This window comes from Lepidochelys kempii, chromosome 1 (assembly GCF_965140265.1).
Source record: "Lepidochelys kempii isolate rLepKem1 chromosome 1, rLepKem1.hap2, whole genome shotgun sequence".
Taxonomy (NCBI): Eukaryota; Metazoa; Chordata; order Testudines; family Cheloniidae; genus Lepidochelys; species Lepidochelys kempii.
In genome coordinates, this window is record NC_133256.1 from 2,120,214 (window position 1) to 2,139,408 (window position 19,195).

Here is a 19,195-nt window from a genome sequence, read left to right on the forward strand (position 1 = left end):
CTTCCTGGTGTCCCCCAGAAAGAGTTTCCTTGTATAAAAGTCCTCTTTCTACAACAAACCTGGATCGATTAGAAGAGCTGAGAGGCGGTGGGTTGCTCCGTGCCGCCGTCCAAGCTCTCTGGAGGCTTTCATCTGCTTCCTGTTCGGTCTGGAACTGTTCCCTTGATGCTGGAGACATCAGTTCCTCATGGGATTGTGGACCTAGGCTTGGTCCCTCTGGAAGCGATATAGGGGATGGAGCTGTTTCTGTTGACTGTGAACCGCTCTCCGCTGGTGCACTATGTTGGGATTCAGGCTCCGGCTGAGCCTCTTGTGTAGGGTTATCGGCTGCTGCCAGTTCAGGTTCGGTGGGGCCCTCTGGTGTTGAGGTTGCAAGTACTGGATTCAGTGCTGACACGGGGTCTGGTGTTGGTTGTTCGGCTGGTTCCAGTTCTGGGACTGGTTCCGTCTGGGTCTCTGGGACTGGATCCACTACTGCTGTTGCAGACATTGGCCTGGGGTCCAGGTCCATCACCTCTGACTGGGTCCTGATAGAAGTTTCCGGAACAGAGCTAGGCCTCACGGCTTGTTTAGCCTGGTTGCGGGTGACCATTCCCACCCTCTTGGCCTGCTTCACATGATTGGCCAAGTCTTCCCCCAACAGCATGGGGATGGGATAATCATCATAGACTGCAAAAGTCCACATTCCTGACCAGCCCTTGTACTGGACAGGCAACTTGGCTGTAGGCAAATTGAAAGAGTTGGACTTGAAGGGTTGAATCGTCACTTGGATCTCTGGGTTGATTAAATTGGGGTCCACTAAGGAAGCATGGATAGCTGACACTTGTGCTCCGGTGTCCCTCCACGCGGTGACCTTCTTCCCACCCACACTCACAGTTTCCCTCCGCTCCAAGGGTATCTGGGAGGTATCTGGGCCTGTGGACCTCTGGTGTGATTCCGGTGCAATGAACTGTAATCTGTTGGGGTTCTTGGGGCAGTTGGCCTTTACATGCCCCAGCTCGTTACACTTAAAACATCGTCCAGCTGACGGGTCACTGGGGCGAGGAGGGTTGCTGGAGAACGGGGTGGTGGGACGATAAGGGGTCTGGAGGGTTCTTTGGGAGGTAGGTGGGGCTTTGGGTGGCCCCCGGTAATAGGGTGTGGTCTGGGGTGGTCCCTTCTGGTCTCCGCTCCAACTGCGACCAGTTTTCTTCTTCTCTGCCACCTCCACCCATCTGGCTCCAATCTCTCCTGCCTCAATTACAGTTTTGGGTTTCCCATCTAGGATGTATCTTTCTATTTCCTCAGGAACACCCTCTAAGAATTGTTCCATTTGCATTAGGAAGGGCAAATTTACTGGAGATTCAACACTTGCTCCTGATATCCAGGCATCCCAATGTTTTACAATGTGGTAGGCATGTCGGGTAAATGATATGTCTGGTTTCCACCTTAGGGCTCTGAACCTCCGACGAGACTGCTCGGGTGTTATCCCCATTCTGACTCTCGCCTTGGATTTAAACAGTTCATACTTGTTCATGTGTTCTTTAGGCATTTCAGCTGCCACCTCAGCTAAGGGTCCACTGAGCTGCGGCCTCAGCTCTACCATGTATTGGTCAGTAGAGATGTTGTACCCAAGGCAGGCCCTTTTGAAGTTTTCTAAGAAGGCCTCAGTATCATCACCTGCCTTGTAGGTGGGGAACTTTCTGGGATGGGAAGTGGTACCTGGAGAAGGATTGCTAGGGTTTGTTGGTATATTCTGCTGGGCCTTTATCCTCTCCATCTCCTCCACATGCTTCCTCTCTTTTTCCTTCTCCTCCTCCACATGCTTCCTTGCCTCCATTTCCCTCTTGTGGGCAGCCTCTTGGTGTTGTTCTGCCTCCCTTTCTTGTTCCTTCTTCAGCTGCATGAGTTCTATCTGTCTTTCATGTTCCCTTTGTTTTTCCTCAGCCTGAAATTTGGCTAATTCCAGCTGTAGTCGAGCTGAGGATTTGGCCATTCTAACCTCTCTGTTTTTAACTAACTTTACACCCGAGGTTTAGAAATAAACAAACAAAACTTGGCTGTAAAATTTTGCTGTGCTGGAATAGAATACCTATTCTCTGATAGTGATTGTCAGCCTACAGAAAAAGACAATTCCCTTGTCTCTGCTCTTGGCCCAAATTAAAGCAAAAAACCTCCAACTACTTGGAAACCTGCTTACCCAGCCCAAAGAAGAAAAAAAATTTCTTTTCAAACCTGTGCTCCTTGTAAAACAAAAAAAAAAATCAAAATCCTAAAAAAAAACCCTGCCACTTTTGTCTCCAGGCAAATGGGTAGAGCACACACCCCCTATTTACTTTTAGGAAGAAAAAAAAAAAACCTCTGGGTTGGAAGACTGTGAATTTCCCTGCAGGAGTTAAGTACCTTGCCTCCAGGCAAAGAAAACCTGCAATTCACAAGATAATCCCCTTTTGTCTCTGCTTGGCCACAAAGCAGAGAGAAACCAAGCTGCTTTCAGTTTCAAAGCTGCCTTCTGGACTTCCTAAAAATTCCTTTTTAAAATCTGTATTTCTAGTTCAAAAAATGTCAACTGGATCTCAAAATGATTTCAGGTTAATCCCACCACTGTGCCACCATGTCAGGGTTCCTCCCCCACTCTGAACTCTAGGGTACAGATGTGGGGACCTGCATGAAAAACCTCCTAAGCTTATCTTTACCAGCTTAGGTCAAAACTTCCCCAAGGTACAAAATATTACCCCCGTTATCCTTGGAATGGCCGCTACCACCACCAAACTAATACTGGTTACTGGGGAAGAGCTGTTTGGACGCGTCCTTCCCCCCAAAATACTTCCCAAAACCTTGCACCCCACTTCCTGGACAAGGTTTGGTAAAAAGCCTCACCAATTTGCCTAGGTGACTACAGACCCAGACCCTTGGATCTTAAGAACAATGAACAATCCTCCCAACACTTGCACCCCCCCCTTTCCTGGGAAATGTTGGATAAAAAGCCTCACCAATTTGCATAGGTGACCACAAACCCAAACCCTTGGATCTGAGAACAATGAAAAAGCATTCAGTGTTTTACAAGAAGACTTTTAATAAAAAATAGAAGTAAATAGAAATAAAGAAATCCCCCCTGTAAAATCAGGATGGTATATATCTTACAGGGTAATTAGATTCAAAAACATAGAGAACCCCTCTAGGCAAAACCTTAAGTTACAAAAAAGATACACAGACAGAAATAGTTATTCTATTCAGCACAATTCTTTTCTCAGCCATTTAAAGAAATCATAATCTAACACATACCTAGCTAGATTACTTACTAAAAGTTCTAAGACTCCATTCCTGTTCTGTCCCCGGCCAAGACGACTACAGACAGACACACAAACCCTTTGTTTCTCTCCCTCCTCCCAGCTTTTGAAAGTATCTTGTCTCCTCATTGGTCATTTTGGTCAGGTGCCAGCGAGGTTACCTTTAGCTTCTTAACCCTTTACAGGTGAGAGGAGCTTTCCCCTGGCCAGGAGGGATTTCAAAGGGGTTTACCCTTCCCTTTATATTTATGACAGAGGTAGACGGACCTTTGGTCTGACCCAGTTTGGCCATTCTTCTCACTAAGAGGGGATATGATATAGATCTATAGAACTGGGACTGTTACCCCACCCATGAGTGTGCACTCCTCTGAATCTGTGTTAGTGGGCGCGTGTGGAGATCTTGAAGCCCAGGACAGCACTCTGTCAGGTCAGTAAAACAGTCCAGCCCAGGCAACAAAGGGCATAACTATTCTAACTTTGGGTTCATTTCAAGCTGGACAGTCCCTCTGAAGACCGGAATCATTATAACCCTGGATTCTGGTTAGATGGTAAGACCACTGCAATTTCCCAAACAACAAAGGTTTTGGTTACACACACTGGTTTGACTGCAGGCCAACATCCGTGAGTTCTGCGCTCAGCAACAGTCTCTGCCATGTCTGCAATGAAGCCCAGCAACAGCCTCTGCGGCTCCCTGCTCGGGCAAAGCCCCAGCAGGCTCTCAGCAGCAGTTTCTGGCTTGGACAGAGCTCCACAAAGCAATCTCCATTCCCCTGGCTGGGATCTCAACTCCCTTCCAAGGTGTAGCCCAAAACATGCCTCCCTGCATCCCCTGGAAGGCATCATGGGAGATGTAGTCTCCAAGGCTGGATTGCGGCACTCAGGATCTTCGCAAATGGAACACCCCCAACTCAGTTCAGAGGCCTCTCCAGTAGAAGGTGCCTACATAAGCACATCATAAGGTGGCTAGCTTGTCAGGCTCAATGGACAGTGATCAATGGCTTAATGTCTAGTTGGCAGCTGGTATCAAGCGGAGTCGGTCCTGGGGCCGGTTTTGTTCAACATCTTTGTTAATGATCGAGATGATGATGGAATGGATTTCACCTCAACAAGTTCGCAGATGACACTAAGCTGGGAGGAGAGGTAGATATGCTGGAGGGTAGGGAAAGGGCCCAGAGTGACCTAGACAAATTGGAGGATTGGACCAAAAGGTATCTGATGCGACAAGGACAAGTGCAGAGTCCTGCACGTAGCACGGAAGAATCCCATGCACCGTACAGGCTGGGGACCAAGTGACTAAGCAGCAGTTGTGCAGAAAAGGACCTCGGGATTACAGTGGATGAGAAGCTGGAGATGAGTCAGCAGTGTGCCCTTGTTGACAAGAAGGCTAACAGCATATTGGGCTGCATTAGTAGGAGCATTGCCAGCAGCTTGAGGGAAGTGATTATTCCCCTCTATTCAGCACTGGTGAGGCCAGATCTGCAATATTGCTTCCAGTTTTGGTCCCCCCACTACAGAAAGGATGTGGACAAATTGGAGAGAGTCCAGCAGAGGTCAATGAAAATGATCAGGGGGCTGGGGCACATGACTTATGAGGAGAGACTGAGAGAACTGGGCTTGTTTAGTCTGCAGAAGAGAAGAGTGAGGGGGGATTCGATAGCAGCCTTCAACTACCTGAAGGGGTGTTCCAAAGAGGATGGAGCTCGGCTGTTCTCAGTGGTGGCAGATGACAGAACAAGGAGTAATGGTCTGAAGTTGCAGTGGGGGAGGTCTAGTTTGGATATTAGGAAACACTCTTTCACAAGGAGGGTGGCGAAGCACTGGAATGAGTTACCTAGGGAGGTGGTAGAATCTCCTTCCTTAGAGGTTTTTAAGGTCAGGCTTGACAAAGCCCTGGCTGGGATGATTTAATTAGGATTGGTCCTGCTTTGAGCAGGGGGTTGGACTAGATGACCTCCTGAGGTCTCTTCGAACCCTAATCTTATATGATTCTATGATCATCCTGACTCTGGAGATGGTCATGCAGGACTGCAGTCTCTGTTCTGGGAGCAGTCCCCAACACCGAGTCAAATAAATTAGAGTGACTAGATCTAAAATATCAGGACACATGGGGAGGATGATATACTGTATCATACATAAACATAAATATGGTATTAATAGTAATGTTATATGCATGACCTCAACAATTACAATATAGCATCGCTAACACAATATACTGTAGACATAAATTGATAATTAACACATTGTATTAATTAAAAAGCAGTTTAAGCCTATTATCTTTATTATCTCATTTTCATTTGATAACTCACCAAGGCATAATTACATATTAAAATGCCACTAAAAAGGTAATTAATGCTAAGTAGTTATAATCCATATTTAAACATAGACATTTGTTTGTACACTAACCAAATAACACGGGTAAAGGGTGCAGTCTCTGTATGCATATGTGTTATTATGCACCCACTGTCATTTGTACAATACTACGCACTGTGGTTCAGAACTGTAATGTAAACTACTTTACCCTACTGTGAATTGTGTTAAACTGGAAAACTACCTGAAAAACCAAAATTCCCAGCAGGTAACATAGAGCACAATTGGGTTAACAAATAGGACATCCCAAAACAATTAATTTTCTATGTCACTAAAAAGTTTTAAATTTTACCTGAATAATGGGACAAATGGCGTCCCAATTGTACATTGATCGGGACATGGGACAAAGGGTTAAATACTGGGATGTCTGGGCACCCTAGTCAAATTCCTCATAGACTCATAAAGCCACAGGGTTAGAAGGGACCGCAATTGTCATCTAGTCTAACTCCCTGCCAAGATGCAGGAATTGTTGTGTCCAAGACACATGGCTCTCCATCTGCCTTTCGAAAACCTCCAGTGAAGAAGCTTCCACATCCTCCCTAGCCAGTCTGCTCCATTGTCCTACTGTTCTTACCGTTAGGAAGTTTTTCCTAAAATTTAATCTAAATCTGTTATGCTGTTTTTTTTCCACCAGCCCAGGGAGTTCTTGACCTTGGTGGTCAGTGCCAAAGTTTTTTCTAGTCTGTCTCTGTTTGGTCTGTAGATCGCGTTGAACCACAACTGCAGGTGGCATATGAAGCCTGGCATGAGGCATAGCCACTGCCCCAGGAGCAGACATTCTCACTCGCGAAAAAAACACAGAAATTGGGCTTGTTTTTGGCTTAATTGGCTTGTGAGTCGCTTGTTGGCTAGTTTTTGGCTTGTAGCTTGTTGCTTCTTTTTTTTTCGACCTGCTCCTTTCAAGCAGGGGCAAGGAGGGTGGAGAGAGTCAGGGATGCAGGAAGGCCCACCATAGTCTCCGACTGCACGCCGGGGGGATTTTGTCACATAGAGTGTTGGGATTCTTAGGGATTGGCTTGTTTTGACCTTGTTTTGAAATGGGATTAGCTTGATTTTTGGCCTATTGTGAAAGTTGGAGTGCTTGTGTACCACGTTAAAGTTGGCAACTGTGCGAGTTGGAGGCAGTGTCTGGCTGATATTTGAGGGCTGTTTTGAATTGTCTCTATGAGCATGGCCACGCAGAGGAATCTGTGCTGAGACAGGAGCGCTTTGGTCCATAACAAGTGGAGGTTGGTCCCTACAAACTCTAGACGCTGTACCGGGGTGAAGGTTGATTTTTAGATGCTGATCCAGTTCCGTGAATAAGTCTATTGCAGTCTTGGCACAACCTGACAGGCCTCTTTGAAGGAGCAATCTGTGAGGAGACAATCATCTAGGTAGGAGTAGATCATGATCTCCTGGGAGCATAGGTGAGTGGTCACTTCTGAGAGAACCTGGGAGAATACTCTTGGAGCTGGTCATAGCCCAAAGGGGAGCGTTGTGTACTGGTAGTGGTCTTGTGCTCGGGTGAACCTGAGGAACTGTCTGTGAGACAGTCAGATTGAGATATGGAAATAGGCATCCTGGAGGTCAAGGACTGAAAACCAGTCTCCCTGTTCCAATGCTGGAATAATCATTGATAGAATGATCATCTTGAATTTTTGAGCTTTGACAAAGTTCTTGAGTGCTCTGAGGCCTCGGCTGGATCTCCAATCTCCCTTCTCCTTAAGTATTAGGAAATATTGAGCGTAAAAACCTTTGCCGGGTAGATGTTTAGCTGAAAAGGAAACGAGCGCTTTAAGAGCCCAGTGTGTTAACTCTTAATAACCAAAAGTCTGTGACTGGCATTTGTGGAAATTTGTCCTGCAGTTCCTTATTGCTTGACAGGGTGATAAGGCTTTCCTCTTCTTTTGAAGACAACATAACTGTAGGGTTTGGCTGAAAGCTGAATGGGTTCCTGATCCATTGATTACATTGGTCTTTGCCCATTTCAGGAAAATATTTGCGACGGGATCCCCGGGGTGCAGCCTGGGACTGAGGGACCGCTGTGCCCACTTAATTCTCTCCAGCCTGGGCCGTCTCTCACAATGCTTTGCTAGTGACAAGCAGCAAACCCCTCCAGGGGCTGTGATCACTCAGCACAACAGCATGTGGAGCCCCACACCCAGCTAGATTGCATGACTGCTCCCAGAGCCACTCATGAATCACACGGAGAATGGCACCAGAGCCAAACCCTTCCAGCTCCCAGCCCTGTACCCCAGGAATATACCATCTGCACTGCTCAAGATGAGCAATGCAGATTTATTAATTGGTTCACCACTTCATCAGTGGAAAGTGGATATACACCAGCCTTTGCAAAGCTGAAGCAGATTTGTCACACACTTCATACAAACTCACTGGTAAACATAAACAGTAAAACAAATTTGACTACAAAAGATAGATTTTAAGTGAATTAAGTTATAGGCAAAAAGTCTGAGTTAGTTACCAAAAGAAATAAAATGTAAGCACACAGTCTAAACTCTCAACCCAATTAGACTGGGCAACAATTAGATTAAGCAGTTTTTCTCACCCCACTGGATATTGCAGTTCATAGTACACAGGTTTCACTTTGAAATCTGGGCCAGTCCCCTCAGTTGGAGTCTTCCTTGGGTGACGGAGAAGGGCCCCACATGGGCCCCCCGTGTTTGGTTTTATACCCTCAGTCCATGTTCTTGGAGAACACAAGTCCAGGCATGTCTGGGGGGCATTGCTGAGTCTCCTGTCAAGGATGAGCAATTCCCCTGGTGTGGCCTCTTGCAAGTGAGTCATTGAATTGTAGTTGCCAAGCTAGACTATGGTTGTTGATGGGTTGTTTGACACCCCGCTCAGGTGTTGGTTACTTTCCTTGCTGTTGCCTCAGAGGAACTAATATCTGGCTGATTCCTCAATTTACCTCATGTTTTAGTGACAACCATACAACACAATTCTCATAACTTCATATGCAATAATGATATACATATATGGATAGATAAATTACTCTCAGTAGATCATAACCTTTCCCCTGATACCTTACCAGCTTTATACATGGTGTATATGTAGGATCACAATTATATAAAAATGTGGAAAATGGGGGTTCCAGGATGGTCCCCCAAGGAATAGAATGTCTCAGTATTCATGAAACTGCTCTTGCAGAGACCCTAAATGTTGAACAATTATGTCCTGGATAGTGTCAACTGACAGATCACCACGCTCTTGCGCAATGTCCTCCTAGTGTTGAAAACATGCAAACATATCCCTGCTGCACACCTGAAGACCATGGTTCCAGTTTGATATCTGCACGTTAGCAATTAAACCATTGGCATCTCATCCCTGAAGTGACACATTCAGAGAGTTCAGTCGCTCTCCATTTGTACAGCACTTCCATGACACTTTTTGGAAATGCTTGTTGTCATATCTGGCTGCCATATTCATATTATCGGCAAGAAAAACATGGACTTCCTCACACAGTTCACAGAGACTTGTCAGCATTTTGCCCCTGGATAGCCAACAAACTTCTGGGGGGAACAACCCTGTGTGAAGTTTGCCCCGTCTCATCGCATAAAATGGCAAAAACCTTTGAATTAACCAGGCGTGATTTTATAAAGTTTATAATTTTTACTTCAAATGAAAGAACATTGCTGAGCTCCTCTGCCATCTTCTTAGCAGCCAAAGCCTGTCTGTGGATCATATGATGATTCGAGGTAGCTGTGGGAACCACTTCTTGTACCCTTGTCACAAGACCACTATGTCATCCCATTATGGACCATGCTCCATCGCTGCAAATTCTAAAACAATGTCTCCAATCAGGGCCTGTGTCTTGGACAAAATTATTTAATAGTTTAAAAAGCTCTTCACCAGTGGATTGCAAAACAGAAATTCCTCTTTTAATTGTATTCCTGCAGCAAAATGAATATACACCAGCAGCTGTGCAGCATTTGGTATATTGGTAGACTCATCTGTCTGCATTGAATAATATGGGCTATTACGAACACTTTCTAGGACCTGATCTTTTACACCAGTGGCCATCTCCACAATAGGATGTGAAACTGTGTCATTAGAGAGTGGGATCACATCTCGCTTTAATGCTGCTTTCTCTGCTCTCATCACCACGTGTGTATCCTTTGCAGCTGGAATTAGTAGTTTCTCGCCTGCGTTGTGTGGTTTACCAGATTTGGCAATGCGCAAAGCCACACAGTAAGAAGCCTCAGTAGCCTTCATGTTAACAGTGCTGTACATTTCAACAATTTTTTTGTCCTGTTAACTCATTGAGCTTCCTCTGAAAAAACTTGACAGGTTTAGATACGGAGGTATGGTGTCTTGTGTCAAGAGGCTGGTGTACATTGCAGGGCGGCATACTGTTGTGTACTGTTGCTTGCCAGTAGTTCGCCTCGTAGAACACATTGAGACCTCGGTGCATTGCTGGACCCACTCTATGTAAAGCTCACTTTGAAATAAGCTTCATCATATTTTCAGGTTTCAGAGTAACAACCGTGTTAGTCTGTATTCGCAAAAAGAAAAGGAGTACTTGTGGCACCTTGGAGACTAACCAATTTATTTGAGCATAAGCTTTCGTGAGCTACAGCTCACTTCATCGGATGCATACTGTGGAAAAAACAGTATGCATCGGATGAAGTGAGCTGTAGCTCACAAAAGCTTATGCTTAAATAAATTGTTTTTTTGCTGGAACCTCTGCTGCTGCCCACCCACTGAGTCCCTCATCTCCTCCACTCCTCCACTTGTTGTCCCTCCTCCTGCCACTCGCTGAGTCCTTCCACCACCCCCCCAAGACTATCACCGCCCACCACTGGCCGAGTTCCTCCTTCCTCTCCTCTACCCCCAGTCCCCCAAGGCCCACCACTCACTGAGTCCCTCCATCTCTGTGTGAGCAAGTTTTGAATTTGAAAGGGCACTTGCAAATTTATTGAGCAGTTCATCAATGCCCTCTTGATCACATTTTAGCCCTGAAGCTACACTTTTAGCTATTTCCATTGAATTGGAGAGAGTCCAGCGGAAGGCAATGAAAATGATTAGGGGCTGGGGCACATGACTTACGAGGAGAGACTGAGGGAACTGGGATTGTTTAGTCTGCAGAAGAGAAGAGTGAGGGGGGATTTGACAGCAGCCTTCACCTACCTGAAAGGGGTTTCCACAGAGAATGAAGCTCAGCAGTTCTCAGTGGCGGCAGATGACAGAACAAGGAGTAATGGTCTCAAGTTGCAGTGGGGGAGGTCTAGGTTGGATATTAGGAAACACTATTTCACTAGGAGGGTGGTGAAGCGCTGGAATGGGTTACCTAGGGAGGTGGTGGAATTTCCATCCTTAGAGGTTTTTATGGTCCAGCTTAACAAAACCGTGGCTGGGATGATTTAGTGGGTGTTGGTCCTGCTTTGAGCAGGGGGTTGGACTAGATGACCTCCTGAGGTCCCTTCCAACCCTAATCTTCTATGTTTCTATGATTCTATGAACGGCACTTGTCAGGGCAGGGACTGTCTGTGACCAGGTGTTTGTACAGCGCTGGGCCCGCTGATTCACTGTATACTCTTTTTGTTAGATGGGCTGCTGCAAGCCCAGCTTCCCCTATGTCCCTAAGGCAGCATGTGGAGTCTCAGTGATACTCAATGATTGTTTTATTATTAATAATTATGGTACATTTAAAAAATAAAAGTTGTGTGTGGTATCTGGAGAAATAAGCATGAAGCGACTGCCCTCTGGCACTCAGGGGCCCCTCACGTGGAAGAGCCTGGCCACCCGACTGCGGATCTGCTTGGTTTTCACCCCGTACACGATGGGGTTCAGCATGGGTGACACTAGGAGGTAGAGGTTGGCCAGCATGATGTGGATGGGGTTGGGGACGCTCTGGCCGAAGCGATGCACCAGGAAGGAGAAGAGCCCAGGGACATAGAACGTGAGGATGACGCAGATGTGGGACATGCAGGTGCTGAGAGCCTTGAGCCGGGCCTGGGTGGAAGGGAGGCCAAACACAGCCTGAAGGATCATCATGTAGGACAGAGTGATGGACATGCCATCCAGCCCCCCCACCAGCAGGGCCACGAGCAGGCCGTATGCTGCATTGACCGTGGTGTCTGTGCAGGCCAGCTTCACCACGGCCATGTGCTCGCAGTAGGAGTGGGGGATGATGTAGGCCTGGCAGAAGGGCAGCCTCCTGAGGAGCAAGGGCAAGGGGGCTATCACAACGAGGCCTCTGACCAAGACCAGCTGCACTATCTTGGCCACCGTACTGATTTTCAAGATGGCTGCATGCCGCAGGGGGTTGCAGATGGCCACGTAGCGGACTAATGCCATGGCCACCAGGATGCCCGACTCCACCAGCGAGGAAGCATGGATGAAGAACATCTGGGTGAGGCAGGCGTGGAACCCGATCTCCCTGGATCCCAGCCAGAAGATGCTCAGCATTTTGGGCAGGGTGGATGTGGACAGCACCAGGTCAGTGATGGTCAGCATGGCCAGGAAGACATACATGGGCTCATGCAGGCTGGTGTCTGTCCTTATAACAAACAGAACAATGCCGTTCCCCAGCAGGGCCACAATATACATGAAGCACAGAGGGATCGTGACCCAGTGCTGCGTGGTTTCCAGCCCCGGTATGCCGACCAGGAGGAATGCTGAAGGTCTCAGGCTGCCGTTGTTGATGGGTGACATGATATGCTGAGGGCCACATCCGACTTGAGGAGAACGGCTCCGGAGACTGCGAGCGATTAATAGAGCGTGTGACGGCCTTGTGCATGCAAAGAATGGCTAATCAGCCGGCTGTCTGTGAGCTCGGGTAGTTCTACGGCTGCTCTCTGTGATGGTTCTCGGGGCCCGGGGCTGTGAGTCACCTCGTTACCCATGGCCCCTAGTGTGAAGGACTCTTGCCTCTGCCTGTCTGCGGTCAACAGAGTAACAGGTGCACCCCCATTCCCTTTACTCTGTCCTCGTGATATCCAGCCCCTGACACTGGCTACTCACAGACATCACACGTCCTCGGCCCCAGCAGGCAGGGGAACCATACGCCTGTCCTGGCAATTTTTGTCTTGGTTTGTTTTCCCTCTTATTCAAGGCCAGCCACAAGCGCTCCACCCCCAACCCAGCTCAACTGCCCGGAGCCCAGACCACAGGCTGAAGTGTCCGAGAGCTGGAAATTTAATGCCAACAGTCTAATCCCCTAATTTGCAGCCATTTTCTCAGCGGCGTGTCTGGCCTGCTCTCTCCGCTGGTGGGGAGGGGCAGAAGCTGCTGCTGGGCCCGTTCTGAGCAGTGCACATACCGCTATGCCAGTTCTTCCAGGCAGGCCCAGGGGCGCCCCGTGAGGGGGGCTCAGTAAATACGCTCCGTCTGCGTCCTATCCTGCCCACCCTGCCCCTTGGCGAGGACGGTGTGTCGCTGCGGGTGGTTGAGGAGGGCGTCTCTGTATCACTCCGCGCCAGCCGCTGTGAGAGGCAGGGCATGAACCTGGGCACGTCGCTGACTCAGGGACTGTAAGGCATGAAGGAGCTGTTGTGATTGTGATTGTCCCGGGGTTTGTCTTCCTCCAGCCCTGAGACACAACCACACACACTCAGCGCACACACACAGCCTTTGCACCTGCACACACAACACCACACAAACACGCTCACACACAGAGCATGCACCTACACACATACAGCACAAACCCATGCATGTGCATACACAATACACAAACACACACTCACCGTGCACACACTCAGCCCTTGCACCTGCACACACAACACCTCACAGACATACACACAGTCATGCACACACTGAGCATGCACATACATACGCACACACACACGCAAACGGACAGCAGACGTGTAAGTGGGGGAATGGTCCCGCTCTTGTGGGGAACTGTCCTGGCTTCTGCACTACCCCGATGAAGTGAGCCAGCGAAAGGATCTGAGTCCTCGCTCCCACCTCCTTTACCCAGTGGCCTCCCTGCCCTTGAGGACGCCCCTTCCACACTCCTGTCTGGCAGAGTCCTCGTAACCCCAACGAGGCTGGGCCCAGGATTCCTGGGGGGCTCGACCCCCAACCCTGCTGTGGTCACCTAGGACAGGGGCTAGGGTGTCCCCACTCCGGGGTACTCTTTCTGCACTGGGCACTTCTCTGACCCACTGACCCTTACATACAAGTTAAAGCAAATGCAAGTTATTTAATCAACAATTAATTTTAAAAAGAATCAGGAAAAATGGGAAAGGTTAAAGGAAACACATCAACCCGCTCGGTGGCAGGGAACATCACAAACAGTGTCTCTGGAACGTCAGGGCAGCTCACAGTCTGTTCCTTGTGAGTCCCAGGCTCTGTCTCCGGCCCTGGCTGTGCTGCGGGGATGCTGCGGGTTGGACACTTGCTGTGGTGGTGGCCACACGCTCTCAGGCTGTAAGTGGTAGGTCCCTTCTTCCCAGTGCCCCCCCGCCCCCGCCCCCCGCCCTGTCGGGGTTACGATCCAAGCCTGGCCTGCAGAGCCCCTTGGCTGAGGCGTCTCCCTGTGCGGGGCCCGCTGCCCAGGGTCCCCCTCGCTCTCCCCAGCTGCTCACCGCACCCAGCTCCGAACAGCTCCAGTCCCAGCTGCATCACTCGGTCTCTACATGGCTGCTGCTGGTCTGCCTCCAGCTCCCTGGGCTGCTTCTCTGGCCCCTCTGCCTCTGGTCGCTACAGCTCTGCTCCCAGGACAGGTCTGCTCTCTCTGGGCTGCTTCTCTGGATCTGGCCCAGCTCTGCTCCCCAGGTCAGCTGGGGCCCCTGCTTTTTCCTCAGCTTGTCCCCACTCTGTCTGACCCAGGCAAGTCCAGCTCACACGGAGGACGGGACCTCCCTGGCCTCCTGACTCCCTGATTAGCCTGCCCACCCTGTCAATCAGGCTGACCTGGAGCATTGGCCTCTCCCCATTGTTCCTGGGGGCTGTCAGTCTCAGGGTCCTGATTCCCCATCGACCCTTCCCCCTTTTTAGTACTGGGAGCTGGCCACTAAAACACCCCCCCCCGACTGTTAGTAAGGGGGAAACAGTCCCCTTACACGTGCACACAAACATATCCATGTGCATACACAATACACAAACACGCAGAGTGCAGTAGGGAGGCAGGTAGCTATTTGAAGTTGTCGGAGTATTAACTTGCTTCCCTGGGCTGCATTTTGAAACTAATGTTCTTCCTGAACCCTGTAGACGCTTCCCTGAGCTGTGCAAGCCAAACCTGTTTCAGGGGCTCCTGCTCCCCGGGGACGCACAAGCCCCTTTCAGCGCGCTCCGTCCCTCTGCTCAGTAAGACAGGTGTGAATAATGGCACCAATCCCACCGGCTCCCCCAGAACAGTCCTCTCAGTCAGACGGCGCCGAACACAGGCCAGGAACAGATGCGTCTGCCAGGCTTGCTACGGTGGGGATGGTTATAAATCAATGTCAGCAAATCCCAGCGGAATCTCCACATGACCTGGGAATCCCCAGGGACCCCAGTGTTTTCTGAAAGCAAAATGCCTCTTTAAAGACTGAAGGGCTAAGAAGGAATGAACACTCTTGTGCCCCTTAGGGGCGTGAAATGCCTCTGCTTAGATATCTGGCAGCAGGACCTCCAGCCACGCTGTCATCTGCAGGGCTGGGGCAGTCACCTCTATGTCTGGCAACAGGGCCACGGGCCCTGCCATAATTCTGCAGCCAGTGGCCGTCTAGCCTTGCACTAGGAACCCTCTGCTGAAAAGTGAACAGTAATTCAGCGGAATAACACAATCTCTTCAAATTCTGCAGAACCGGACAACTTGCACCCAGGAGTACTAAAGGAGCTGGCTGAGGAGCTCTCTGAGCAGCTCTCTGAGCTATTTTTAATAAAGCTTGGAGCACTGTGCAGAGATAACTCTAGTCCAGTTAGCCTGACCCCAATCCCAGGAGAAAAGCATGTCAAGCGTGATAGGGGATGCCATCAGTAAAGCTTTGAAGGATGGCATAATCAATGCTGAGCAGCATGGGTTTATGGGAAATAGGGCTTGCCAAACAAACTGGCTGTAGTTTTGCGATGAGGTCACAAGTTTGGCTGATAAGAACAACCGTATTGACATCACAGACTTAGGCTATGTCTACACAAGTGAGCTGCGGGCGGCACAGCTGTACTGATGCAGCGATACCCCAGGTCAGTGGCAGCCAGCATGGCCAGGAAGATGTCCACGGGCCCGTGGATGCAGTGCTGGCTTTGGATGATGACCAGAAGGATGCTGCTTCCCAGCAGAGCAGCAACAGACATGATGCAGAACGGAAGGGCAATCCAGAACAGCATGGCCCCCAGGCCAGGGATCCCGAACATCGAGGGGCTGGAGGAGGTGTCAATGGGGACGGGCGTGGCACTCTACCGGCCCCTGGTCACGCTGCAGAAAGGCTTTGTCGCTCCCTGCAAAATACCATCACAGTATTTGGTCTCTAGGAGTCACACACGAAATGCTTTGTGGGGAATCTCGGGCCCAGCGTCTAGACCCGCTACTCCCTGCCTGCCTAGCAGGTTTGCTCTGTCAGCTCAGGTGGTAGCAGCTGGTGCTTTTGGTGCCAAAAGACCTGGGTTCAATCCCCATGATAAGCATGGTGGCTCTGTGTCTGCGGCATTGGCTGGCTACGCGAGGGCTTGACCCAAGCTGAGTAAGGCCTGTAAGATGTGGCTCTGTGGCTTTAATGACAGCCGGAGAGCCCTGCAGGTGGAAGTCCTCCAGCCAGTGAAAGCGAAGGCACCATTCCCCAACACGCTGCTTCCTGCCTCACCCTGCAAGGGATGACCCCGTCTGGACCTGGGCCCTTCAGCCCTGGGCCTCTGTGACATTGTGGCAAAGGGTTCATTCTTCTTTATGGGCAACTCCTGTCTCAGAGCTGACAAAATCACTGCACCTAAAATACCCCTTTGCTGGTGTTTCTCCATAAAGGGCAGCATGCAAGGTCATGGCTGAAAGCTGGTAACTAACTTACATCCCTATGAGATGTGTGCGGGGCCAATAGTTCAGGGCTAGTGTAACTATGTTGAGAATCGTGGCCCCATGGCCTTGAAGTGAAAGCGAGTCACGTGGCGAGAGCCCAGTGGAAACCATCACAAACAAGCTATAATCATCGAAGCCACGTGGCGGGAGAAAGGCATGTTACCGCAGACAGAGGCTGGCCACGTCTGTGAACAAAGACAAAAGACTGATTCAGTCTGTCCTGGGGTGGAGGGAGACACTCTGCTCCCATTCACTGAGGAGGTAGCTAGGGAAAGTTTGGGTCCCGGCTCCCTGGGGCCAGCAAACACTGCAAGAGACTGACCTTTGGAGTGAAGCCCTGTGATCAGTGAGGAAAGGGGACTATTCACAGGCCTTGGCCCTAGGTGGCATTTTCTGACTGTGTTTTGTATGTGGCCATTTAACTCTCTTCCTTCAATACCTTTCCTTTTGTTTCCAACTGGACTCAGGGCCGGGCCTGGGACAGGTGCTGGGCTGCAGGCTGAGAACCACAGCGCCCCGCGCCCTGAAATCGCCCACAGTCCCCGATGCCCAGCGCCCCCGTCCAGAGCGGGCCAGCACTGGAATCCGGGGTGTGGGCTGGGCAGCGGGACTACACCACTGCGGCTGCGCCGGGCCGGGCAGCAGCGGGGACCCGAACCTGCCACCGCCACCACCACCGCGCGGGGCCCTGACCCTGACCCCACCATCTAACCCCTCTCAGAAATGCGGGCAGCCTCCTCTCCTTGATAACCATCCGGTACTTCGCCTTGCTGAGATCCGCCAGGTGCGGGAGGAGGGATGGGAGTGTGCCCGGAGTAGGAAACTATCCGCCCCCACACCGCCCGATTCCTAGTTCTGCGCTGGGGAGCAGCCAGCCTCCTCTGCTGCCCCCTGCCCCCTCCCGCCAGGCTGTGGGGTGGAAGCTCTTCAGTGGCTCTGTTCCTGTGCAAGCCCTACCAGGGTCACCCCCTCGCTGGAGTGCTGTACAGCGCACAGCGACACCTAGTGGCTGAATCATATACTGCAAGTGAACATAATTACAGGGGCTGGTTCTGAGCAAATGCTATAGGTAGTTTCCATCTCTTGTTTATTTGTTAACCCCTATGTCCATATGGAAAATGTAACAAGTGGCCCAGGAAGGCCTTGTGGATGCTGAGCAGCTGTGAAAGTCAGGATGCTTTGGGTTCCTAAACATACATGGATGTGCACCTGGCCCAGGATCCTGTCTCTGACAGTGGCTGGTTAGGTTAAAATTTTTAATTTATATTCTTACTTTGTTACCTACTTTGCAGAGAGAGAGAGAGAGCGAGCGCCTGTCAAGACTCCTGGTTTCTATCTGAGCTCTGGGGGAGGGAGTGGGGTCTAGAGAATTACAGCAAGGGGCAGAGACATTTGGGATCTATATAAGAACAGCTGAATGGCCATACTGGGTAGCTGCAGTTACATGAATGCTTTCACTAGCCACTCATGAACCACCAATACAGAGGCTCCAGCTACTTCCCCCCAGCTGCCAAGCCTAGTACCCCAGAACTCTACCTTCTTGGCCTGGTCAAGAGCCTGACCAGTGTAATTTTATTACCCAGTCCACCCCCTCTCAATGTGGAAAGAACATTGCACCAGCCCCAGTTCATGAGCAGATTTCCTTTTTCCATTTCAAACAACACACTGTATTAACAAAAACAACGAGGAGTCCGGTGGCACCTTAAAGACTAAGAGATTTATTTAGGCATAAGCTCTTGTGGGTAAAAAACCCACTTCTTCAGATGCATGGAGTGAAAATTACCAATGCAGCCTGGACAGTTATCTCACCAGCTGGTGCTCCATCTCGTTCCCTTCCTGCGGTGCGGTTGCATCCAGCTACAGAGTTAAAGGAACCCTCATCCACCTCCCAGATGTTTCTAGGATTCAATCACCATCTTTGGGCTCCCCTCTGGGACACACCTCCCTATGATCCCGAGAGTGGAAAGAGTCCCTGGTTCCTCTGTGACAGGCTTGCAGCTAACATCTGAAACAGCCGTCTCACTGAAAGGCAATATGCTCTCCTCTCTTTCTGAGGAAACACCGCCTTCAGCGGCAGGGCAGGAGCCAGCCTAAGCCACCCCTGCCCCTAGAAATATGCAGTTTCTCACTGCTGCGGAGGACTGAAGAAGACTTTCTCCCATTCCCTCAGCAGTTTCTGGGACTTTACCATTAACAGCCGGAGCTACATGGAAGAAATAATTGCCAATTAGCATATCAATAGAATTATTATCTACTACGTCCGCTAATAATACACCTTACAAACCCTCGGTTTCTATGTGCACTTTAGCCAACGGTACAGGGTTTTGTAACCTCCTACTAATAAAAGCTGTGAAATCTGTGCTGGCAGCGTGTCACCTTCTTGCACTATACTCGACCTAACCACACACATTTTTATCACTGTATCTTCCCACCCAAGGTGTTTCCTGCCAATAATGCTGATTTTACTACCCAGTATAAGTGACAGGTGCCTGAGGGGCTTCTGTGCTCAGGGTTGCAGCATTCCCATGGGCTACCTACTTCCTCCCAGCACAGGGCATTCATTCCCCAGGTGGTCAGTGGAATTGCAATGACAGCACCTTCTGGGTTCTTCTATTTTTACAGG

General features: G+C 49.8%; 1 protein-coding gene across 2 annotated transcripts; it reads right to left on the reverse strand.

Moving 5' to 3' along the window:
* Positions 1 to 10,506: 10,506 nt before the first annotated feature.
* Positions 10,507 to 14,305, reverse strand: LOC140915051 (olfactory receptor 52L1-like). 2 transcript variants are annotated; one of them, XM_073354571.1, is made up of 3 exons: positions 14,168 to 14,305; positions 12,901 to 13,109; positions 10,507 to 12,339 (listed from the first exon to the last, which is right to left on the reverse strand). In XM_073354571.1, exon 3 carries the CDS (start codon positions 12,291 to 12,293, stop codon positions 11,349 to 11,351), a length of 945 nt encoding a protein of 314 aa, XP_073210672.1. In that variant the 5' UTR covers positions 12,294 to 12,339; positions 12,901 to 13,109; positions 14,168 to 14,305; the 3' UTR covers positions 10,507 to 11,348. The 2 variants fall into 2 exon arrangements, with proteins under 2 accessions (XP_073210672.1, XP_073210579.1); XM_073354478.1 differs by having other exon boundaries at positions 10,507 to 13,109.
* Positions 14,306 to 19,195: the final 4,890 nt, after the last annotated feature.

Excerpts from the sequence above, each read along its gene's own strand:
- LOC140915051 (XM_073354571.1), bottom strand. The coding sequence starts at position 12,293 with ATGTCACCCATCAACAACGGCAGCCTGAGACCTTCAGCATTCCTCCTG.